Here is a 21,108-nt window from a genome sequence, read left to right as displayed (position 1 = left end):
CTGCTTGACATTCTTAGACCTCACCGGGCATGATCTGGCCTCAGGGCCTTTGCCCATCCCAGGACAAACTGCACCCACGTAACCACACAATTTGTTTCTCAATCTCCTTTTAGGACTTTGCTCAAATAGCACCTTCTCAATGAAGTCTTCCCCAACCACCTTATTTAAAATTGTGCAACACTCCCTCCCTCTCCCCAATGCCATTTTTCACTCTTTCGAGCATTCATCACAAGAGTACTTTAGGGGCGCCTGAGTGGCTCAGTGGGTTAAACCTCTGCCTTTGGCTCAGGTCATGATCTCAGGGTCCTGGGATCAAGCCCCACATTGGGCTCTCTGCTCAGCAGGGAGCCTGCTTCCTCCCTCTCTACCTGCCTCTCTGCCTACTTGTGATCTCTCTGTCAAATAAACTAAAAAAAAAAAAAAAAAAAAGTACTTTACTGCCTCATCTTCCACGCATTTCCCTTATTTATTTTATTGCTGCCTTTGTCCTACCACTGGAATGATTACAAGTACTTGTTAAACTGTCCTCTTTGTTGGCATGTAAACTCTACAGGAGCGGGATTGGGTTTTGTGGTTGCTCTTGTTCATTGTGGTACTCCCAGCCTTGAGGATGAATCAATGAATGGTCAGGAAAGTTACTCTTCTGAGTTTGCTTCCTAAGGGCCAGCAGGGCTGTCTGGCGGGCATTCAGAATGTGAGTTCTATGGTATACCCAAGGCCTTTATTCGTGTTGGGGAATGGCAAGGGCCTAGGCCACCGACATGCACATCAGGAGCTTTTGTTCCACCGAAGGAGAATGGCCCGATCAAACATGCTGGGAGGGACACTGTTCTCTCCCACAGGGCCCTGCCTTGATCTTACAGGAGGCATTACTGGGGAGGCACAAAGGTCCCCTGGTGTTCTCCTTCCTCTGTAGCTTTGTCTTCTGTTCAGCAGTGACCTAACCTCACCAAAGGACCCATAACCAGAACAAGGAGCTCTTGAAGCCTCTCACAAGTGTTTCAAAGCACACACCTAGGAGACAACCCCCATCAAAGAGGGAGAAGATGGCATTTGAGGATATGATGGGAAAATCTAGGTATCTAGAGTCCCCACAACTGGCCAGACAGCCCTGTAAATGGGAAGACTGCTTTGAGATCAGCAAGCTGCAGCACATAAAGTGGCTGAGTCTCTCTCCTTCTCCATTTACTGGGAAATGTTACATTTTCTTATTTTGTCAACAAGGAAAAGGATACAATTGGAATATTTTAAATGCTGGGTTTCTCCCTTACTCTCTTTACTCACTTAGGTCTTCTTGCATCATTATGTAGTGTATGCTACACTATGTAGGCTTCTTTGTCTCTAGTAATTTCCTTTGCTTTGAAGTCTACCTTATCTGATATTAATACAGTCTTTCCTGCTTTCTTTGATTAACGGTAGCATGGTATATCTTTTCCCAACTTTTAACTTTCCATCTGCCTGTGGCCTTATGTTTAAAAGAAGTTTTGTATACATTTATATTTTTATCTGCAAATCTCCATCTTTTAATTTAAAGTAATTATTGGGGTACCTGGCTGGCTCAGTTGGTAGAACATGTGACTCTCAATCTTGAGGTTGTGGGTCTGAGCCCTGCATTAGGCGTAGAGACTACTTTAAAAAACTGAGGTAGTTATTACGTTAGGGCTTCAGTCGGCCTCTTTATTTTATTTTATTTTATTTTTTGTTCTCTTTGTTTTGGTGCCTGTTTCTTCTTTTTTGGTCTCAAGTGGGTTACCTGAATATTCTTTAAAATTTCAATTCGATTTTTACTGTTTTTGAGTCCACTGTTTCATATAATCTTCTTAGCAGTTGCTCTAGGAATTACAATATGAACACTAACTTCTCCATGGGCTGGTACTAAAACTCTACTACTCTGAAGCATAGAACCCTTCCTTCCATTAGATCCTTTGACTCTCCTTACTTTAAAAACAGAATTGTCCTAAGTATTTCCTCTACATACTTGAGCACAAGACATCACATTCTAATTTTTGTTTCTACCATCACATAAGATTTAAGAAAATTGTTGAGGCAAAAGACAGTCTTTGTTATTTACTATTTTTACCTATTCCATTGTTCAGTTTTTTCCGAAATTCCTAGCCGCCTGCTGTCATCATTCGCTTTCTGTTCAAGAACATCCTTTGGCCGTTCTTAAAGTGGCCAGCTAGTGGCAAATTCTCTTAGTTTTTCTTTAACTGAGAATGTCCTCATTTTCTCTTCATTCTTAAAGGCTAATTTTGCTGGATCTAGAATTCAGATTGATAATTCTAGTCTTTCATCACTTGACAAATGCTGTGGCCCTTTCTTCTCGCCCCCATGTTTCAGATGAAACATTTGAATTGGTGGTCTTCTATAGATAATGCACCGTTTCTTCCTACTCCCTTTCAAGATTTTTTATTTTTGGTCTTTAATTTTTAGAACTGGTGTGAATTTCTTTGGCTTTATCCCCATTAGGATTTGCTTAGCTTCTTAAATCTGGAGGTTTACACCTTTTGTAATTTGGGAAAATTTCAGTCTTTATTTCTTAGATGTTTTTCCAGCCCTGCAGGCTTTCTCCTCTCCCGCTCAGACTCCAATGAAATGAATGTTAGTTCTGTTGATATAGTCTCACAGGTCCCTGAAGCTCGGTTCATTCTCTAGTCTGTTTTTGCCCTTTTTTATTCAGATTTGGTCATTTCTACTGATCAGTTTTCAACTGCACAGGTTATTTCCTTTACTGTCTCCAATCTACTACAGAGCCTAACAAATATTTTATTTTGGTCATTTTATTTTTCAGTTCTGTAATTTCTCTTTGGTTCTTTTTTATATCTTTCTTTCTTTTTGCTAAGATATTTTATTTCTTTCATGTGTTTGCTGAATGTTTGGAACTGTTCACGAAAGCATTATTATGATGGCTGCCTTCAAAGCCTTGTCAGATAATTCCAACATCTGGCTCATTCTGGTGTTGGCATTGGCTTCTTGTCTTTCCCATTCAAGTTGTGAGTGCCCTAGTTCTTGAAATGATGAGAGATTTTAGAGTGTATCCTGGATATTTTGGGGATTATTTGCTAGACTTTGGATCATACTTACTCTTCTCTTTCAGCAGGCACTCTCTGTGTTTAGATGTGGTGGACAGGTCTTAGTGGGGGTAGATGTTCAGCTCCTTACCGCATCTTACTGTCACCACCGCAGCAAGAGGGCTGACTTGCCCTCACTAAAGATGGCCAGGTTGGGGGTGCAGCAGCCCCTTGTCCTCTTCTACTGCCTCCTTAAGTCTCTCTCTTCTGGGGTGAAGGTGTAAACTCAGATCTCTAGAAGATCCCACTGACACTATCTTAATGGGGAACTGGGATGCCACTGTAGGTGATAGAATATCAGTTCCCCATTAGGCCAGAACTACGCCAGCAAGGAAATGAGATAGCACTACTGGCTTCTGTTGGGCAGGGGACAGAGAACTAGCTCCATCCTGAGTCTCACTGGCACTAGACAGTTGGAAGGAGGGGAGAATGGGAACCATATAACTCTTGTTTCCATGGAGGGCAGGTTGTAGAAGATTACTTCCTGTTTGGTCCCACTGAAACTACTAGGTAGTGGAGGAGTAGGACAATAGCAGATTTCCCATTAGTGCTTGTCTAGGGTAGGGCATGTATTAACAGCCAAAATGATGTTCTGCTCTGTTAGGCAATCCTTTTCCCAATTCTTTGGCTATGAGAATAGGATTTACTTAGAGCTTCACTGCCATGTCATTAATGTCCAAAGGTCCCTAGACAGTCTGCCTTCTTTCTGCTTTTCAGAGTCTTCCTACAACTGATTGTTCTGCTATGCACAGGGTGTTCCCATTTTGGTTGTGAGAGGAAGGAACTGGGAACAATAGAGCTCCTCCATCTTAGGCAGATGTCTCTTCATTCAATTAATCATCAGTGGTTTTTTTGAGCCTCTACTATGTACTAGTCCTAAAGCTAGGAAGTGAGGACTCATAATGAACAAGACAGACATCCCCATCCTCACAAAGCTTACATTCAAGTGGCGGTAAAGGACACTTATACAAGGCATGACAGAAAAGTGTAACAAATGCTACAATAACTCCTCTCACACTAATGCCATGGAGAGGAACACATGAAACAAAAAGAAAGCCACCCAAGCAGAAAAAGTTGAGACTCTTTCAAGCCCTACAGAATAATTTCTGAGTAATGGATACAATCATTAGGATTGTTGTGATTGCTTCTGTGATTTGAGAACACTTTCAAAGGCAAGAGATATGATGACAGAGCTGCCCGACTTCTCCGCTGCTCCTGGTGCCTGGGAACAGTGGGATTTTCTAGGAACTAAGAAGCTACAACAAACAGACATGATCACATCTCTTAATAGCACCAGACTGAAGCAGAATAAAATCACTGCAAAGCCTTAATTCCTGAGTCAATAGTCTTGGACACCACCAGCTTTTGGTAGAAAATCAATGGTTCTTCACTGGGAGTAGAGTCTCCATTTTTGGAAAGTTGCCCTTATTTGGAAAAATATTGGACAAGCTGATCCAAGAAAGTTCTGTTCCTTGGCTTCTTTTCACTAACCCAACTTGTTGATATGTCTTAGGCTTTGCTAAACCCAGTGATGATGAATAATTTCTACAGCTATTTATAATAAAACATGATTTAAGATGAAACTGATCAAGAAGACTTCCCCGACCCGACCCCCTGTACTGTGACCCTAATCACATTAAATGTGAATACTAACAAGCAGGATTTGGGAGACTAATTGCCATCTGACTTTGAAAGAAAATTAAATAAATATCCATATATGTAATACCTTCTAACACATACATCTTCAACCAAACAGACACGAGATTTTCAATGCAATTATTACTAAAAATATAAACTAATAAAGTCTTTCAGTTCTTCTTCAATGCATCATAATGACCAGAAATTTAAAGAATAAAACTTATTAATATATTATTAATATATAATAATATATAATATTATTAATATATTATTAATATAGCTGGTGAAAACTCAGGTATCAACTAGAACTAAGCCATTGATTGATAGGTCTCATGGCAGGCATGAGTTCCCAGTGAGGATTAACAGTCCATTTGGTGTCTCAGCATAAAATTATCACTACACAGATGAACTGATTGAATATCAGCTGTAATGCCCAAAAGATCAAATTTCATAAAGAAAAGCAAAGACTTCTAACAAAAGATTGGCTCTGAGCATATTGTGGAAAGTTCTTTCAATTATGTATATTCCACTAGAGAACATCAAACTGACTTCAGCACACTTTGAACTGCCACTTTTTAGAAGTACTCATTCAATTCATTTTAACCAATCTGCTCTGGTCTGAAATGTTCATCATGATGGCTTAGCACACGTCACTGCAGAAACTTTCAAGGGAGCAGACAGCAACATGACATATGTCTCAATTTAACTTAGAACAAAAGCTACATTTACTATGAACAAGCAATTAGAAGGAAATGAGGAAGGTCTCTTTTGGGGCTTATTTTTCAAGAAAAGTCCTTGGCTATCCTCATTATTGGACCCTTTTCCCACCTGTCAAAGTGAGCATGGCATAGGGCATGGGGCCACCTCCCCATGGGGCAGGAAGCTGAGGGCTGGCCACACCCCTCACCTCCAGACACCAGGTGACATAGCCCATTGAGCGAGCTGAGCCAGCAGGGTCACCTCAGTGGCCAACAAACCAAGTCCCCCACCCAGGGTTCCCTGGAACGTATTCACTGGGGCTGTATTACCAGTTCCCTTGTCCCTGGAGAGCTTGTCCTCCTTCTCCTCCCTCTCTAACGTGCTGCTGGAGGACGAGATGCTGGAGGCCGAGCAGTTGTCCTTCTCGTTCACCTCCTCACTCTGCCTCTCTTTCTCACTGAGGGAGGCTCGCTCTTCTGGCTCTTGCTCCAGGGCTCGCTCCACTTCGCTCTCTGCTCCCACGCAGGCTCGGGCTACTTCTGGGCTGGCCTCATCGGTACCCTGCCCCACTTCTGCCTCTGGTCCAGGCTCAGGATCCCCAACACTCGCTGGTGGAGACAACAACAATGGAGATTATTATCACAACAGGAATTTCTTGGGAATGTCAAGGGAGGTGTGAAAGGAGACAGGAGGTTGATTTCTTTTTCTAGATTTTTCTAGAATATTGTTAGTGGTGGGCAGATGTCTAAAGGTGATCCCCAGGATTCCCGTCTCCTGGTCATTCAGTCAAACCCTCTTCTAGGCACTGCTGGGAGGGGACATGCAGCTGACGGTGGAGTCTCGAGTCACTTGACTCTAAGATGTGGCGATTATCCAGGTGGCCTGAGACAATCTGGTGACACTTCGAAAAGCACAGTGTTTTCTGATGGGCCATAAAAAACAAAGTCAAAGGGGTACCTGGGTGGCTCAGTAGATTAAAGCCTCTGCCTTCAGCTCAGGTCATGATCCCAGGGTCCTGGGATCGAGCCCCACATCGGGCTCTCTGCTCAGCGGGGAGCCTGTTTCCCCTTCTCTCTCTGCCTGCCTCTCTGCCTACTTGTGATCTCTGTCAAATAAATAAATAAATAAAATCTTAAAAAAAACCCAAAAAACAAAAAACAAAAGTCAGAGAGGTAAGAAGCATGTGGCTTTAAAGATGGGGGTGGGGATGTGATGTGACAGACAAGAAACGTGAGTGGCCACTAGCTGTAGAGAGCAATTCCTGGCCAACATAAAATAAAGAACAGGAACTTTGGGCCCGAGAGCACAAGAGACCAAATTCTGCCAACAACCTAAATGAACCGGAGGTGGATTTTTCCCAGGGCCTCCCAGTAAGGGACAGGCCAGCCACAGCTTGAGTGGGGCTTCATGAGCCCCAGCACTGAGAACAAGTTGAACTCTGCTGGACTTCTGACCTACGGAAACTGTGAGATAATGAATGGGTTTAATTTGAATTGCTGTTTGTGGTAATTTGTTATGCACCAGGAGCAGCCCTGTGTTTTATTGGTGGCCAAACCAATGAGGACTGACGCCCTTCGCTTGAATTAGGTTTACTCGTAATTTGATTAGCCCATGATTTGGAAAGTTGTTCTGGAGAATCTCTCATGGGCACAGAACTATTTATGAACCTATCAGGACTGGAGATTTGATGCTTGTAGCAAGGTATGATGTTCCCATTCCCGTGTGGGACATCCTCTAGGGAATAGGAAAGTGGCATAGTATGGCTTTGCATGGTTTTCCTGAGCAAAATTCTCAGCTATGCACTGTATAGGAGTAGCTAAATGACAGAGAACACAAGAAGTTCTGAGCCAGCTGCCACATGTGAAGTCCAGAGGGAGACAGGTCACTCTTGAGAGTGTGACCCTCAGGGATGGGCAAAACCACATTGCTGGAATCGGGACAGTGTATCCCAAGAGTATGTGCTCAAGCCCCAAGCATATGCTACACAAATATAGAAATTCAGCGGGATCTGCACAGGACAGGACTGTAAGGAACCTGCCCAGACCTCAGAAGACCCCAGGAGAACAAGCAGATCAGGGCACTCCCTCCGTGGAGGAGACCTGCTGGCTCAGGTGAGTGGGGGCAGCTGGCAGTGGAATTTGCAGAACAGAGCTCCCAGCAGGCCAGGCGGTGCCATTCCTCTGGGAGAGGACTGCTCAGGCCTCACTGGGCAGGGAGCCCAGCTGCTTCCCAGCCAGAAGTCATTCTGCCAGGACTCCCTGGGTCCTTTCCCCCACCCCTTATCTGCTCTCAGGCTGCCTTCCTCTGAGAAAGAGGGAATTGGGGAAAGTGCAACATCAGCTTCTCCTTATGTCCTTGGGCAACTTCCAGCCACCAAAGGAAGAATGACTCCTCCAGGAGAGTCTCTCCAGTGTCCTTCAGGTAGGAACTGAGTGTAGAGGTCAGAAAGCCTCTCCTTCCTGCCTGCTCGAGGCTTCGTGACAGGTTGTATATTTTCTAGTCTAGTATGGGAACCTGCTTCCCAGGGAGACTGGAGGAAGCAGGCCGGGGCAGCAAAGGCCCTCCGCTATCTACTGGCTGTCCCTAAGAACTGGTGATATGAGGGTTTCCAGGCCAAATTGCGCTCCCTGGTAGCAGCAGGAGGAAGCCAAAGGGCATACACCTTGAGCTCACCTACCAAAGCATGGTACTGGCGGACCCTCTTCCTCAAAAACAAAGACCGAACTGAGTACAGGGTAAGTGTGAATACAACCTCGGGAAAAATGCCCTTTGGTATTAAAGGAGATTTTCTGGTGATTTCTTCTTCCTCTGATAATGAAGTATTTATTGAGGAGCTACAAACACCCCTTCCTTTATGAGTACAGCAGAAGCGTCATGTTACCACCGTCATTCTTGGGTTGACAGAAGGCATATGTCCTCGCACACACTCACATCAGAAATAGCCACATCAAAACCCAAATGTGTTTCCAACCGTCTAGCATGTGGCAGGCATTTGAGTTTTAACTGGTCAGCATATGGTGAACACCAGCTAGGGTGCCTCCATGTGGCTTTGTCTGTGATGGAGAGATGGGTGTGGTGGGTTGCCAGAAGCCTGTGTCTACTCTCCATCCCCAGGAGAATGGGCCCACGAAGTAGGAAAGACCCACGTGTGGTGGCGGTTTGACTTTAGCCCACGTGCACACCGCCATCCTGTTTCCTTCCACCAAAGCAGCGACTCTGGCCCCTGAGGAGCACAGGTGCTACCGGTAACAGTCACGCATGTGCCAGAGAGCCACCCAGTCTCGTCACTAAATCACTCAGAAACCTCAGCCCCCCATGCAAGGACCTCACTTCGTGGAGTCATTTCTGTGTGTGAGCCGCACCATCTGGTTTCTCCATGTCCTGCTGCTGGGGAGGCGGCTGTCTCCTAAACCGCCCTGACCAGAATGCAGACTCAGCACCACCAGGCCCGACTGCAAATCTGTGGCACTGAGGTTGTCCTAGCGATGGACAAATAATAGTCACATACATGTGAGTCGAGCAAAACCAGCATAGCTAGAGGGAGGCGGTGCAAGAGCAAACACATGTGGCTCCTTCCTGACGACACCTGTCCCGCACACGCCAGGCAGCACCCCTGTCATTGACAGAACACACATCCCGGCTTTTTGAGGGCTCGCTCCTCAGCTAGGGAAAAGGGACATAAAAACCCATCCATGGGGATCACAGTCCTATGTCGCTGGTCATGCAAGAGAAGGTACTGGATAACAAGTGACAGGAGGTCACTGGAAGGAGCAGCCAGGACCGTGGCACAGCCCTTCTGCAGCTGCATTAACCGAACACAGGAATGACAAGGCAAAAAGTCCCTGAGGGCTGAGACCTGACCTTCCTCCAGTGTCCGCGAGCCCCCAGCGTGGTATCAGGGCAACATCTACTCAGAAAGTCTTCGCTGATGTCCAGGAAGCTGGGACTGCACCCCAAGTTCCAGAACATTTCTGTTCCCCTCTCCCATTCTCCCTCAACAGGTCCTCTTTTCATGGCCCCTCCACACACACCCCTCCATTCCTTGAGTCACTACCCTCTGCCAGGTTGCCCTGCTCTGAGCAGACAGGGGAAAAAGTATCATCTCCCTTCACAGAGTGCCCAGGAAGCAGGACGACCGTATCTTATGAGTCTTCAGGAACAGCCCTAAGACAGCTAAGACACTTGTCAACACCTAGGGGTGGAAACTGCTCACAACTTCCCCCAACTGTCAGCCCTCATATTTAATGAACCTTTCTGTGGCCCAACAACAGTGTTGGTGGTGAAAGACACAGGGATACATGAGTGACACAAGCGACAGACCCAGTGCTTGTCATCATAGGGATTATAGAGGAGCAAAGAGTCCATACGTGCCTGGCCATGGCCTTTGCATGGCAAAGGTGGGGGAGCCCTATCGCCAATGAACATGGGAATCTCAGCCCCTTGGCTCACCCTGACACAGTTAAACGTGTCTATCCATATGACAATGCTCTAAAAGCAAAAGCATCGTGGCCAGTGGTAGGGGTTGCGGGGGGGAGGGTATGACAAGGGACTTTAGCAATGCCTGAGAACGAAGGTAAGTTACTGTGCCAAAGTGACATTTAAGCAGGGTTTCCAAGGAGAAAATGAGTTGAGAGGGGCAAGAGTGGACGTGAGAATGTTCTAGGCAGAGGGAGGAGCATGTGCAGAGACGAAGAGACAGGGCATGCTGGAGGAACGCAAGCTGCGTGCACCAGAGCTCTGGCTGTGGGCCTTGCAGGGCGGGGTGAGGACCCGGGATGTCACCCTGAGGGCGGCGATGGCTGCTGTAGGTAGGGACAGGCAAGCAACTCTTGCTACTGAGATGGCTGGCACATGGCTGGGGCTATGGGAGAAGTGCCTCACTTGTGTGGAGTGCACAGCCCAGGAAGCAAGCCCTGCAGACAGAGACTGAGTCGGGAGAGATGAATGCCAGACACTGGGGCTCAACACACGATGATGATTAAAAACATGGCGCCAACGGGAAGCTGTTCCAATCCAGAGAGTCCTTGGTGGAGGTAGCCTGTCAGCATCTGAGGAGAGCATGGGGTGTTGTCTCCCTCTGAGGACTGCAACTGAGCACCCCTCACTTCATGTCTCCTAAATGAGCACAACAACACCTCTGTAGGGAGGCCCCTCATGCTGCCGTCAGAGAGCAAGGCTGGGGAGGGAAGAGTGCAGGCCACGGTGCCGAGCAGGGCACCCACACCCAAGCGCACGCCTCTAAGGACCTTGAAGCCCTGCCTTTGGTGCAGGTTCAGAAGTGACCACAATTAACTAAACCTGCAAGTCAGGAGCTGCCAGCCACCCCCCCAAACCCAGCTTTTCCATCACCAGCCATGCCCGCCCATCACCTTGGACAGAGGAAGGACGTAAGGGCCTGCCTGATCTCTGGGCCTGCACTTAAGGGAAGAGGAGTTGCGAGAAGTTCCTGGGCCAGGGGCCAGGTAGTCCTTCTTCCTGCAGGAGGCATGAGTACAGAAAGGAGGACATGGCAAGAAATGCCTGGCGGCATAAAAGGCATCCAAAACCGGGACCTGTCTTCCTGGACCACATCCTAAGCGAGCAGACTGATGGGATCCCGGCATTGCCAGAATGCACTTAGCAAAGGCCAGAAAAATGTATTTGGCCAGAACCTGCTCTGACCTGATTCAAGGGGCTTTAAACTAAATTTTAAGGTTGGAGTGCAGAGAGGAGAAAAAGGAGAAAGAAATCAAAATTAAACTGCATAAAGGGATGTAGAAATGGATAATCTAGGTAACGTGAAAGAAATCACTGAAAGGAAGAGATCCACAGTCTATTCAGAAAGAAGTAACAAGGAGACTGGTTGTCGCCATATTGGGGATGGGCCTGTAACCCAAACATGGCCATAGAGGGGAATGCTTTATCCAAAGAAAACAGACTTTTCAGGACAGAGAGGCTGGACGTGGGATCAGGATGGGAACCCATCAACATGAGAACCACAGGGAAAGAGGGAAAACTTCACTGCTTTTGTTGAGAGAATATAAAAGAGGGCCCGGTCAGACTCTGGGGCTTCCCTCATGCAGATCACAGAACTGCGAGGGAGAGGAGAGAGAGCAGGCCCTGAGGAATTCAGCCAAGGCAGAGGACAACTTCTAATAGCTAGTTCTCTTTGTCCCTCCAAAAGCCCATCACCAACTCCTCATCTTGTCTGGAAAATCTCACTGGACATCAAGCCCTGTGTACTGGGTACCAAGAGCCTTCTACACACTGGTGCGTCCCAGGAACTGCATACACACCACTCCATGGAGTCCTCACACCAGGAGTACGAAGATTATTGTCCCCATATGAGAAGGGAGGACACCTGTCCAGAGAGGTTAAGCAACATGTCCAGGCTACACTATGGGCTGGTTGTTCATAGCTGCTTCTCCAGACCCACTCTCTGCTCTGCTCTGTGCCCTGGGGAGGCTGGATCCCCTCACTTTCACAGAGAAGTAGCAGCACGGGAGGGAGGAAGGAGAGGCTGGTGTGTTTATGCCTCCACTCTCTTTACGTGGGGCCTCAGTCTGGCAGAAGTGGTCAGGTCACCATTTCTGCCTTGTGCTCTCCTCCCCAAGGCTATGGCTCTTGCTGAGTCCCAGGCATGACCAAGTTCCTCCAGGCCTGGAGGTGGGAGCAGTGCTGTTCATCTCTGGGGGCTTCTTGATGGTCCTGGGACATTTCCCACACCTCCGGGAACTGTCCCTTTACAGGCAGCCTTCAGGCACCCTCTGAGTGTTCATCTCCTCCCAGCCTCATCGACAAGCAGAGCGGGGATTTGAACCCCACCAGAACTGACTGAGAAGCCTAGGCTATTAATTACGATGGTCCACTCTGAGATGGGTGACTTATGCTGTAAAGGAGAAGCACAGAATCACTCCTGAAGAGACAAACAAATATAACACAACCGTTCCAGGTCCGCTTTCATCCATGTCCCTAACAGCCGAGTCCAGAGTGTCCAGTTGGAATCTCCAATCATGCAACTTTCCTTTGAAGAGATAAACTGCTGGTAGAAGGATCTGAACTTAATAAGTCTTTGGGTGGCTTCAATTGATTTCTGTCTGTGATGGTGTCTCGAAGACTCTGCCAGGACTTGGCTTTCTGGCAGGTCTTACGAAACCAAGGGCTGGGCCAGCCAATTCTATAACAGTTGCTCCAGATCATGTACATTCCAGGGACCTCCCCAGTTCAGAGCTAATAACTAACACCATCAACTTTAAACTTGTGGTTTAATCACATAAATGTGAAAAAGGTCCCAAGAGAAAAAGCCCACAACTTTGAAAATTCTTTAGACTTCGCCTTTGGTGCTGGGCCAGTTCATGCTAAGCTGTTCACTCAGATTCACTCTAGAGCAGGATTTCTTGGCCTTAATACCATGGATATTTGGGGTTGGAGAATTCTTGGTTGTGGGAGGGCTGTTCTGTGTTCTGCAGGGTGCTTAGCAGCATTCCTAGCCTCTACCCACTAGAGGCCAACACCACCACCTCCTCAGTTGTGACAACTAAAAATATCTCCAGACACTGTCAAATGTCTCTTGGGGGGAGTGGGGGAGTGGGGTGGCAGGGAGCACCCTATGTCGAGAATCTCAACCCTAAAGGAACAGTTTCATTAAGATGGACTCAAACTCAGCCTCTCAAGCTTTATACAAACAACCCACTTTATCATGTGCAAAATACTGATCCATCCATCTAGTGTTCATGTGTCTTCTAAATTTAGCCCAGTTTTATTATGATTATCAAAATTGAGAGCTAAATTTTCTAAACAGGCTCAGCCTAAGCCACCTCTTAAGATGAAAACCATATGTGGCCAAAGTTACCTTCGGACGGGGCCAAAATTACCTTTGGAAGGTAGTAGGTAGGTAGGAAGGTAGGCATCATTTAGAAGACACCATTTTGTAGAAACCATACCAACCCTCAGGGTTCCAACAAGGTGTTTGCTTCTCTTTAGTGGAATGTCATAAGAAGTACTGGGCTTGTAGTGGGGGGTCATGTGACCATGACACACAAAACCTTACACTCTAAAATCACATTTGGTATAGCATGCTGTTCATACTATCCAAAGGCACACGAAAGCTAGGAATGACTCAAGAAAAAACAGATCTGCGACCTCCATATTAGGGCTTACATGGAAACCAACACTTGAGCTGGATATTGTACAGGATCAGAAGCCCTTTTCAGATTGTAATCTTCACTCCCCTGACCCATGACCCCCAGATAATGCTTCTGATGGAGTTCACCTCATTAAAGATGTACAGAATGTAATTCCACTGTATTACCATCTAGGACAAAAAAAGAAGTTTCTAGTTTCAGGTCCAATTATTGCAATATTGGTTAATGGACAGATCTGATTTCAACTATAAACAGAAAATGACAAAAAAAAAAGAAAAAGCAATTTAAGATTATTTTTTCATGTCTCATTACTCTATCTGTACTCTATCAGTGCTTTATCATTATCTCGAACTCAAACCTTATGACCCCAAACATCAACCCCTGCGTATGAAGACTTCCTTTGAGCTTGCTTAAATTCTCCTAAAATCAGATAGAGAGACATTGTCTTGGCTCAGGATTGCTTCAGGATCAGAACAGGATCAACTCCAATATTCATTTGTCTTTCCATGCCCAGTACGGCTGGTGGAATTCCTAGATAAACTGCATGCTCATTTTCTTACAAGAGCAAAGAAGAAGACAAGCCTTTCCTCAAGGTTGAAGACATTATCTAATTCTAAATTGCCAATGCATCTCAAGAGCACCTCTGGCCCTTGTCATGGACCCAGACATGGATCCATGACATAAAAAAAAAAAAAACCTATTTTGGAAAGTCTACACAAGCATTAAAATGGATAGTCCTGAGTAATAGCAGCTAGCAAATAAATTGACTAAACTTGAGGTTTCTTGTTAATTCACTTTTTCCAGCTCAGCAGGAAATAGTTACTTTTAAGTAGATGTTCTAATGTAATTAGCAGCAACACTCACTCAGTATTTATTGGTATCTCTGATGTGCCAGGCACTGTGTTAGGCATAAGGAAGTCAGATATGAAAAACAACTTCCCCAAAATATTTTTCAGGATAAAGTGGTCTATCCAAGAGATATTATGGGATCAAAACAACTATTATCTAAAGAAAATATTAGCTCTTCTTGCCAGCAGAGTCTGACCCCATCTAGGCAGAACCAGCTGGTCTAGAATGGGAGTACAACTAAAAATCTCACTCTTAAACTCTCACCCCAAGCAGTTGACCCTTCTTCACTTATATCTAGTCACTAATCCACTTAGTCAATAACTTAGTTTATCTGAACTTGTTAACAAATTCATTCATAAACAAATGGAGAAAGATCCACTTAAAACAAGGGGTATTTTAATAGGTGGCTTAATATAATCTCAACTATCAATTTATCAAGAATCATCCTCTGAGTTTTCTTCCTCCATTAGGGTTAGATCCTTAGAAGGAAATAGCCCACATATGTCAATTCTCTGCAAAAGTTCCCTTTCTGCACTAAACCCACTGTCCTTCCTTCAGTCTTTAGAGAGTGGTCTATATTGGCAAATACATGTCCAATACATCATGACCCATGTAGTAAATTTCTGCATATAGGATAAAAAGCTGTCTCTATAGATAAGTGTGTCTGTGGGGTGCCTGGGTGGCTCATTTGTTAAGTGTCTGCCTTTGGCTCAGGTCATGATCAAGGTCCTGGGATCAAGCCCTGCATCGGGCTCTCCACTCAGTGGGAAGCCTGCTTCTCCCTCTCCCACTCTCCCTGCTTGTGTTCTTCTCTCACTGTGTCCCTGTCAGATAAATAAATAAAATCTTAAAAAAAAAAAAAAAGATTAGTGTTTTATTTTTTCATGCTATTTGTTCATTCACTAGATCATAAAACATTTACCTAATATCTATTTCTGCTCCAAGCATTAGGAGATAACAAAGGTGACTGTGGGCATGGACTCTCCTCTGGGAAGATGACACGGGAGAGGGGGGAAATTTTAACACAGAGATGTGGGGGACGGGGGACAATTTACTACATATACAGTGAGCTAAGCCCTGTATCCCTGGTATGCACAAGATGTAAGGGAAACACATAAGAGGAATCAAAGGAGGCTTTAGAGAAGATCCTTCAACTAGATGGCTAAGAGCTCAGAGGGCACCCAGTGGAAGAGGTCTTTTAAGCACAGAGGAAATGTGAGAAAACATAGCACCTTTCAGATAGCAACAGTGTTTGGCGCTGATGAAATGTAACATGTAGAACATGTTGTGGAGGCAAAAGACTGGTAGTAGAGATCAGATAACCAAAATCTTGAGTGCCCATAAGGACTTGTTATAGATAATGGAGAGCCACTAGAGCTATTTAAAGACAGATATAGATATATATATATATATATATATATATATATATATTTTTTTTTTTTTGGTTGGGATGTTAATAAGAACCTGGAAGATATGAGATCTATTAGAAGCTATTGAAATGGTCCAGATGAGAGATGGTTAAGAGCAGGGTTAAGACAGACGCAATGGGGAGACAGGAAAGAGGGCTGAGTTGAGAGAAAGGAGCACATGAACACTTGGTAACTGCATGGAGGTGTGAGCATTGAGGGAGTTGTCAAAAATTATATGCATGCTTCCAGCTTAAATGACTAGGCCAAAAGAGATGGTCTAAACCAGATGAATACTGGAAGGTATGAACAGGTTTGAGGGGGTAGGGAGTTTATGGGTGAGAGATGGGCACAGCTCCCATCTGAATGTCCCTGATGGGCACCTGTTGAGTGTGGCATGTCTGCAGAACATTCAGATGCTGATGTCTAAGGAGGTTGGATCCATGTGTCCTAAACTCCAGAGGGCCAAGGCTGAAGATGCAGACCTGGTAGTTTTCATCAATGGTAGGGAGATCAAAATCACATGTGGGGATGTGAGAAAACAGCCAGAAGTTAGGCATAAAAACAGAGGGTTTTGGAGAAAGGTCCCTTGGAAAATCCCAATGCTTAGGAGGCAGGCAGGCAGAACAGTCAGTAGGAAGACTGAAACAGAATGACGAGAAAGACTGAGATAAGTGATGAGAAAACAGTGATGAGAAATGCAGAAGATATGACAGCCAAGTAACATGCTGAATCTGGAGATTATCTAGAGAATACATAAGGACCAAAAGCTGCCCAGTCTAGAGAGTCAACAAGAATCTACTGGAACTTCCAAATGGATCTGGCAGAGGCAGCTTTCTCAGAGGATGTTCCAGCTTCAGAAGGCTCTAAAGATTCGTGCCATGCTCAGAGGCAGATAAGATGCACTGCAGGGTCACCGACCCCTGGAATTCTCCTGCAAAAGCATACTTTAGGGACTGGAAGATCAATGTGTGATTGTCCTGCCACATTGCAAATAGTGTATCATTTGGCACAAATGCCTTATCAGGGTGGGTGGGGGAAAATCAGGGGTGGTAGAGTGGGGGCAGTGGTGCTGGAGGGAAAAGTGTAATGGCAGAGGCTTGATCAAGGTCCTGACCACAGCTAGGACTGCTACAAGGAACTGGGTAATTATTCACCTTTGTTATTTCTCAGTTCTTAGTCAACAACTCTGGAAATTCAAAGTACCACACTGACTGAAGAATGCTCAATGTTCCTACCTATAGAGGCCTCCTGAATGTCCCCAGGAGCATTAACCCAAGGCTCTCACCTGGGATGAAAGGCGCTGACATCTTTCCAGATTCCCTGTTAGTGCTTCCAGATGCAGACAAGCTCATTCACCCACAGGGCCTGCTCCAGAATGGGTCCTGTAACTTCTGATGCACTTTCTTTTTGTCAAGTAAGAACAAGCTAATTCCTATTCTAAAACTGAATATTTTGTTTCCATTAAACAGATTTTAAGATGCAAATTTGTAAATGTTGGTTAAAAACGATTATAATGCAATCTTGGAAACAATTCTCCATGGGCCTCTCCTGTTTCTGCAGTCTTACAAGCAGAGGCATGGACAGTCTTTGCTCTGGGATATCTTTCTGAAGATGTGTGCATAGTGAATGGCCTTGGAAGACAGAGATGGTGCCTCCCCATGGAGCAAAGGACTGGCTGGTTTAGCGCTTGCTGTGATGAAGATAAGGTCTCCCTCTGCCCACTATAAAAGATGAGCGGTCCCTAGGCTCAAGGTTCCTCTCTGTGTATGCAGCCATCACTTGGACCTATTTGCATCAACTTGAAGGAACTGGGGCTTGGAGAAATGGCACAGATGCTGATACTTTGACTACTACTGTTGCTATGTGTAATCAAGTCCATTGTCTCCGACCCTGCAGTTTCATGCCTTGTGCCTCCATCCACAAAGCTGTGGCAGACTAACTTATTAACTGACAAGCATACTTCAGAGTTTTTGACACCTAATTACTACCTGTGAAATGATCATGTTGATCACACAATACCATTCCTTAATGTTTCCAGTCCATTCCCTGCCTTGTCTTCACTTAAGCATACTTAAGACTCATATATGCTCTACTTCAAAAGGATTCAAGACTATGTCTGAAAATATGGCGCATGAAATCACGCTGCAGGCCACTGTCATTTTCTATAGGAGAAAAAAAGGGAGAGTTTTACCCTTCTCCATTTTTAGAGACAGAGAAAAAGTGAGGCAGGAAAAGAGAATGATTTGCAAGGGCTCATAAAGCAGTTCCACGGCAGGTGTAGCCAGCAGTGCCTTGGGCTTGGGGAGAGTTTCTGAGAGGTTCTAACTGACCAAATAGCATCAAGTCGCAGCCGTCAGGTGGAGTGTGGGGGAGGTGGGGCTGCCCTGAGTCACATTAACCACAAGGAATCTAGTTTCTTGCCAGTGCATGAAATACTGGACTGGAGGCGTCCAAAATCTCTATGCAAGGGAACCAGCATGCATTACGCTGATGACCGATGATATTCCATCGCTACTGTGCCAACTGGAAACAGGATACCAGATGTTTCTGATTTCTGCCATGTGGATTGGGTAACTCAGGAGAGTGTCTACACCTGAAGGAGACTCAAAACATGTCACACAAGGCGACAAAGGTGCTCAGTCAATGACTGGTAACAATGACAAAAGCTGTGATGATGAACGATGCCCACGTGAAAAATGATTACTCACATAAGCCAATGGAACATTTCAGGATATAACTATAGGCTATATTTTATTTCCAGGTGAGAAGATAAGGTAGCTAGAGGAAGAGTGCTATTTACCAGCACTTTAAAAGCTTGGATCTATGACAGAAAACATCGTACAGCATGTCAGTAATTTCTGTAAATGCCTCCAGGTGAATGCTGGTGAGTAGGCCATGGCCATACAGGTTACAGTGTAGATCTCCAAGGCCCAACAAGACATTTGGAAATATCTAGGAATCCAGGTATGGGAAGGAAAAATAAACCACCACTGAAAATATTTTTCCCTGACATAATACAGTGTGGGAAAATTTTCAAATGCGTCTCTAAAGTATGATTTCTGTGTGCATTGTAAAGAGCACTGAGCTAAAAATAAAAATAATCTAGCCATAATGTATGCTTTCATGGCTGCATTGAGGGCAAAAGCCACTTGTGGTCTCATGACAGCAGCTGCTTTTGAACGGGAAAGGTAATTTCTCTCCACTTAGCCTTGGGGTGGACTCCGTGGTATCAGTCAAAGAGCAAGAAAGCCACCCAGAACTAGCCTCCAGGAAAGGTAGTTCCCCACAGGGCCACCTGACAGGGACCAACATCAATGCCCAGTTTTGAGATGGATGATGTCTCCATTTTGTTTCCACGAAGTAAGTTATGTGGATCTGGGGTACCCACTGGGGTAACAGGTTACTGGGTTTAAATGATTTCATTTGTGGGTACGCAGATTACTTCTGTTCCTCAGCAACTTTCTCAAGAGTCATAGCAAAGAATCCGCTCCCAATAAGAATACTGAATCTTTTTCTCTAATTAGTGAGAATAACTTATTTCCAAAGACATCTGCGAGTTTCTGAAAATAACTGGAAGTAAACTTACTAGATATTCTGATCTGTACTACTAGGGCTGAGTGAAAATAAGGCAAGGCTAATTAAGGCAATGAAGAGAGAGGTCCTTTATGTTTACCTAAATTGGGGGCTGATTGTCTCCATGAATTGCAGCACAGTGCAAATGAGAACACATGTATGTGTTTGCTCCTCACTTGGGCCTGGTAGTTTCACACAGGGGAAAAATATTCAGACCATCACCATGAAGTCTAGGCAGTCCTGGGACACACATCTGCTGGGAGCCACAAGAGGGCCAGATGGAAAAATAATTCAAGCACACACTGACGCGATGGTGGGGGCAGTGGCTTAAAGTTATACAAAAGTCAGAGCAGATTTAGCTGGGAAAGGCTTCTGGCTGAGGGACCTCACTAGATGGCCCATAATGCTATTGGCATTTTAACATTTACCTTTCCTTCTTTCTAAATATATTTTGTAAGAGCAAAGGTAAAGGAGGGGTTTAATGCTTTCCTATCTTCTGCTAATAAAAATTCTGTAGAATATTTAATAAACCAAAAAACCATAAAGTGACCTTTCATCCCGAGATATATATAATTCAGTCGCAAATATCAGTTTTTCCTCTCTTTTGCAAACATAACTCTGAAATGTAGGCCGCAACATATGTAGGAGGTCAAAGCAAAGGGATGGTACAGTGTGAACGTGATCACTGCCACAAATACCGGGGTGCTGTGACGCCCTCATAAATGGCTGGGTCGAGCAGAAAAAGATGGCTTCTACCCCCAGGATGATGTCCCCTCGTTCTGCAAATGGTGTTCCTTCCCATCTATCTGAATCTCAGTAAAATATGGGTAGCAGCATCTCCCGCGCCTCCTCGGATGCTCGAGGAGGGGTTGAGTAGTAGCATTTGTGAGGAGGGACAGAGAACTACAGAAGCGTGAAGATGATCACCCTAGGATTCCACAAGGAGAGAGAGTGAAAGAGCGAGTCAGCCCCGGGCCCGTTGGGACCACAGAGTGCCAGGTGTTTGGAGCGGGACAAACATCTGGATGTGTCATCAGATTTTCTTTTTATTCTTCCCCCAGATGTTGGGACATTGCAAATGTGAGGGATAAGCAAAAAACTACTGTGAGCCTTTAATAATGGAAGCTGGTAAGAAGAACAGACTAAGAACTGGAGACTAGTAGAAGGTTTCAGAGAACCACAACCAGCTAGGCTGACAGAAGGCTTGCCGCCAGCCCAGCTTTGTGTTTCTGACTTTAGGGCTAAGGTCTCCAAATGGGAAGGTAGTCTCAGCCCCTTTCTGAGACCACCCTCTTACAGCATTTCCTCTTATACACTTCCAATCGCCAATTATGCCTTTCACCAATGTATTAGGACACAGGTATCAGATTGCTTGGCTGGTTCCAACTGATGTGGATAATTAATGTATGACGGACAGCTTTCCGGATTTCACAGGAACCACTACTTTGTTTTTTTAGACAAAGCAAACATGATACGATGTTATTGCATTAATTTGTAATAATGTCTCATTTTAAGCCCAGCATCCCTACTTCAGATGCGTGTGGTGTGAATTCTGTCAAACGTTCTCTCAGTCTGAGTCAGTTCTCTGAAGAGGAAAAGGACACCTACTATTAATCTCTCTCAAAGCATACTGAAATAACTTTATTTTCCCCAATGCATATTGCATGTACCCCAAATAAGTATCTTCTGTCTTCTTACTGTAGTTTAACATATTCTGCCTTTTTGGGTGCCTGGGTGGCTCGGTCG

At 45.1% G+C, this 21,108-nt stretch overlaps 1 protein-coding gene across 10 annotated transcripts in view; it reads right to left on the bottom strand.

Annotated features, from left to right (window-relative positions):
* The window catches only part of FHOD3 (formin homology 2 domain containing 3), a 454,740-nt gene that overhangs the window by 59,668 nt on the left and 373,964 nt on the right, over positions 1-21,108 (bottom strand). For all 10 annotated transcript variants that reach the window (XM_004752275.3, XM_004752277.3, XM_004752278.3 and 7 more), the window contains one exon: positions 5,738-6,016. In XM_004752275.3, the coding sequence (XP_004752332.1) occupies positions 5,738-6,016 (279 nt within the window). The remainder of the gene's footprint in view (positions 1-5,737; positions 6,017-21,108) is intronic.

The sequence above is a fragment of the Mustela putorius genome, unplaced genomic scaffold, assembly GCF_011764305.1.
Source record: "Mustela putorius furo isolate JIRA1106 unplaced genomic scaffold, ASM1176430v1.1 tig00003858_pilon_pilon_pilon, whole genome shotgun sequence".
Classification (NCBI taxonomy): Eukaryota; Metazoa; Chordata; class Mammalia; order Carnivora; family Mustelidae; genus Mustela; species Mustela putorius.
Note: the sequence above shows the minus strand (reverse complement) of the source record. Positions and strands in the feature narration are given on the sequence as shown.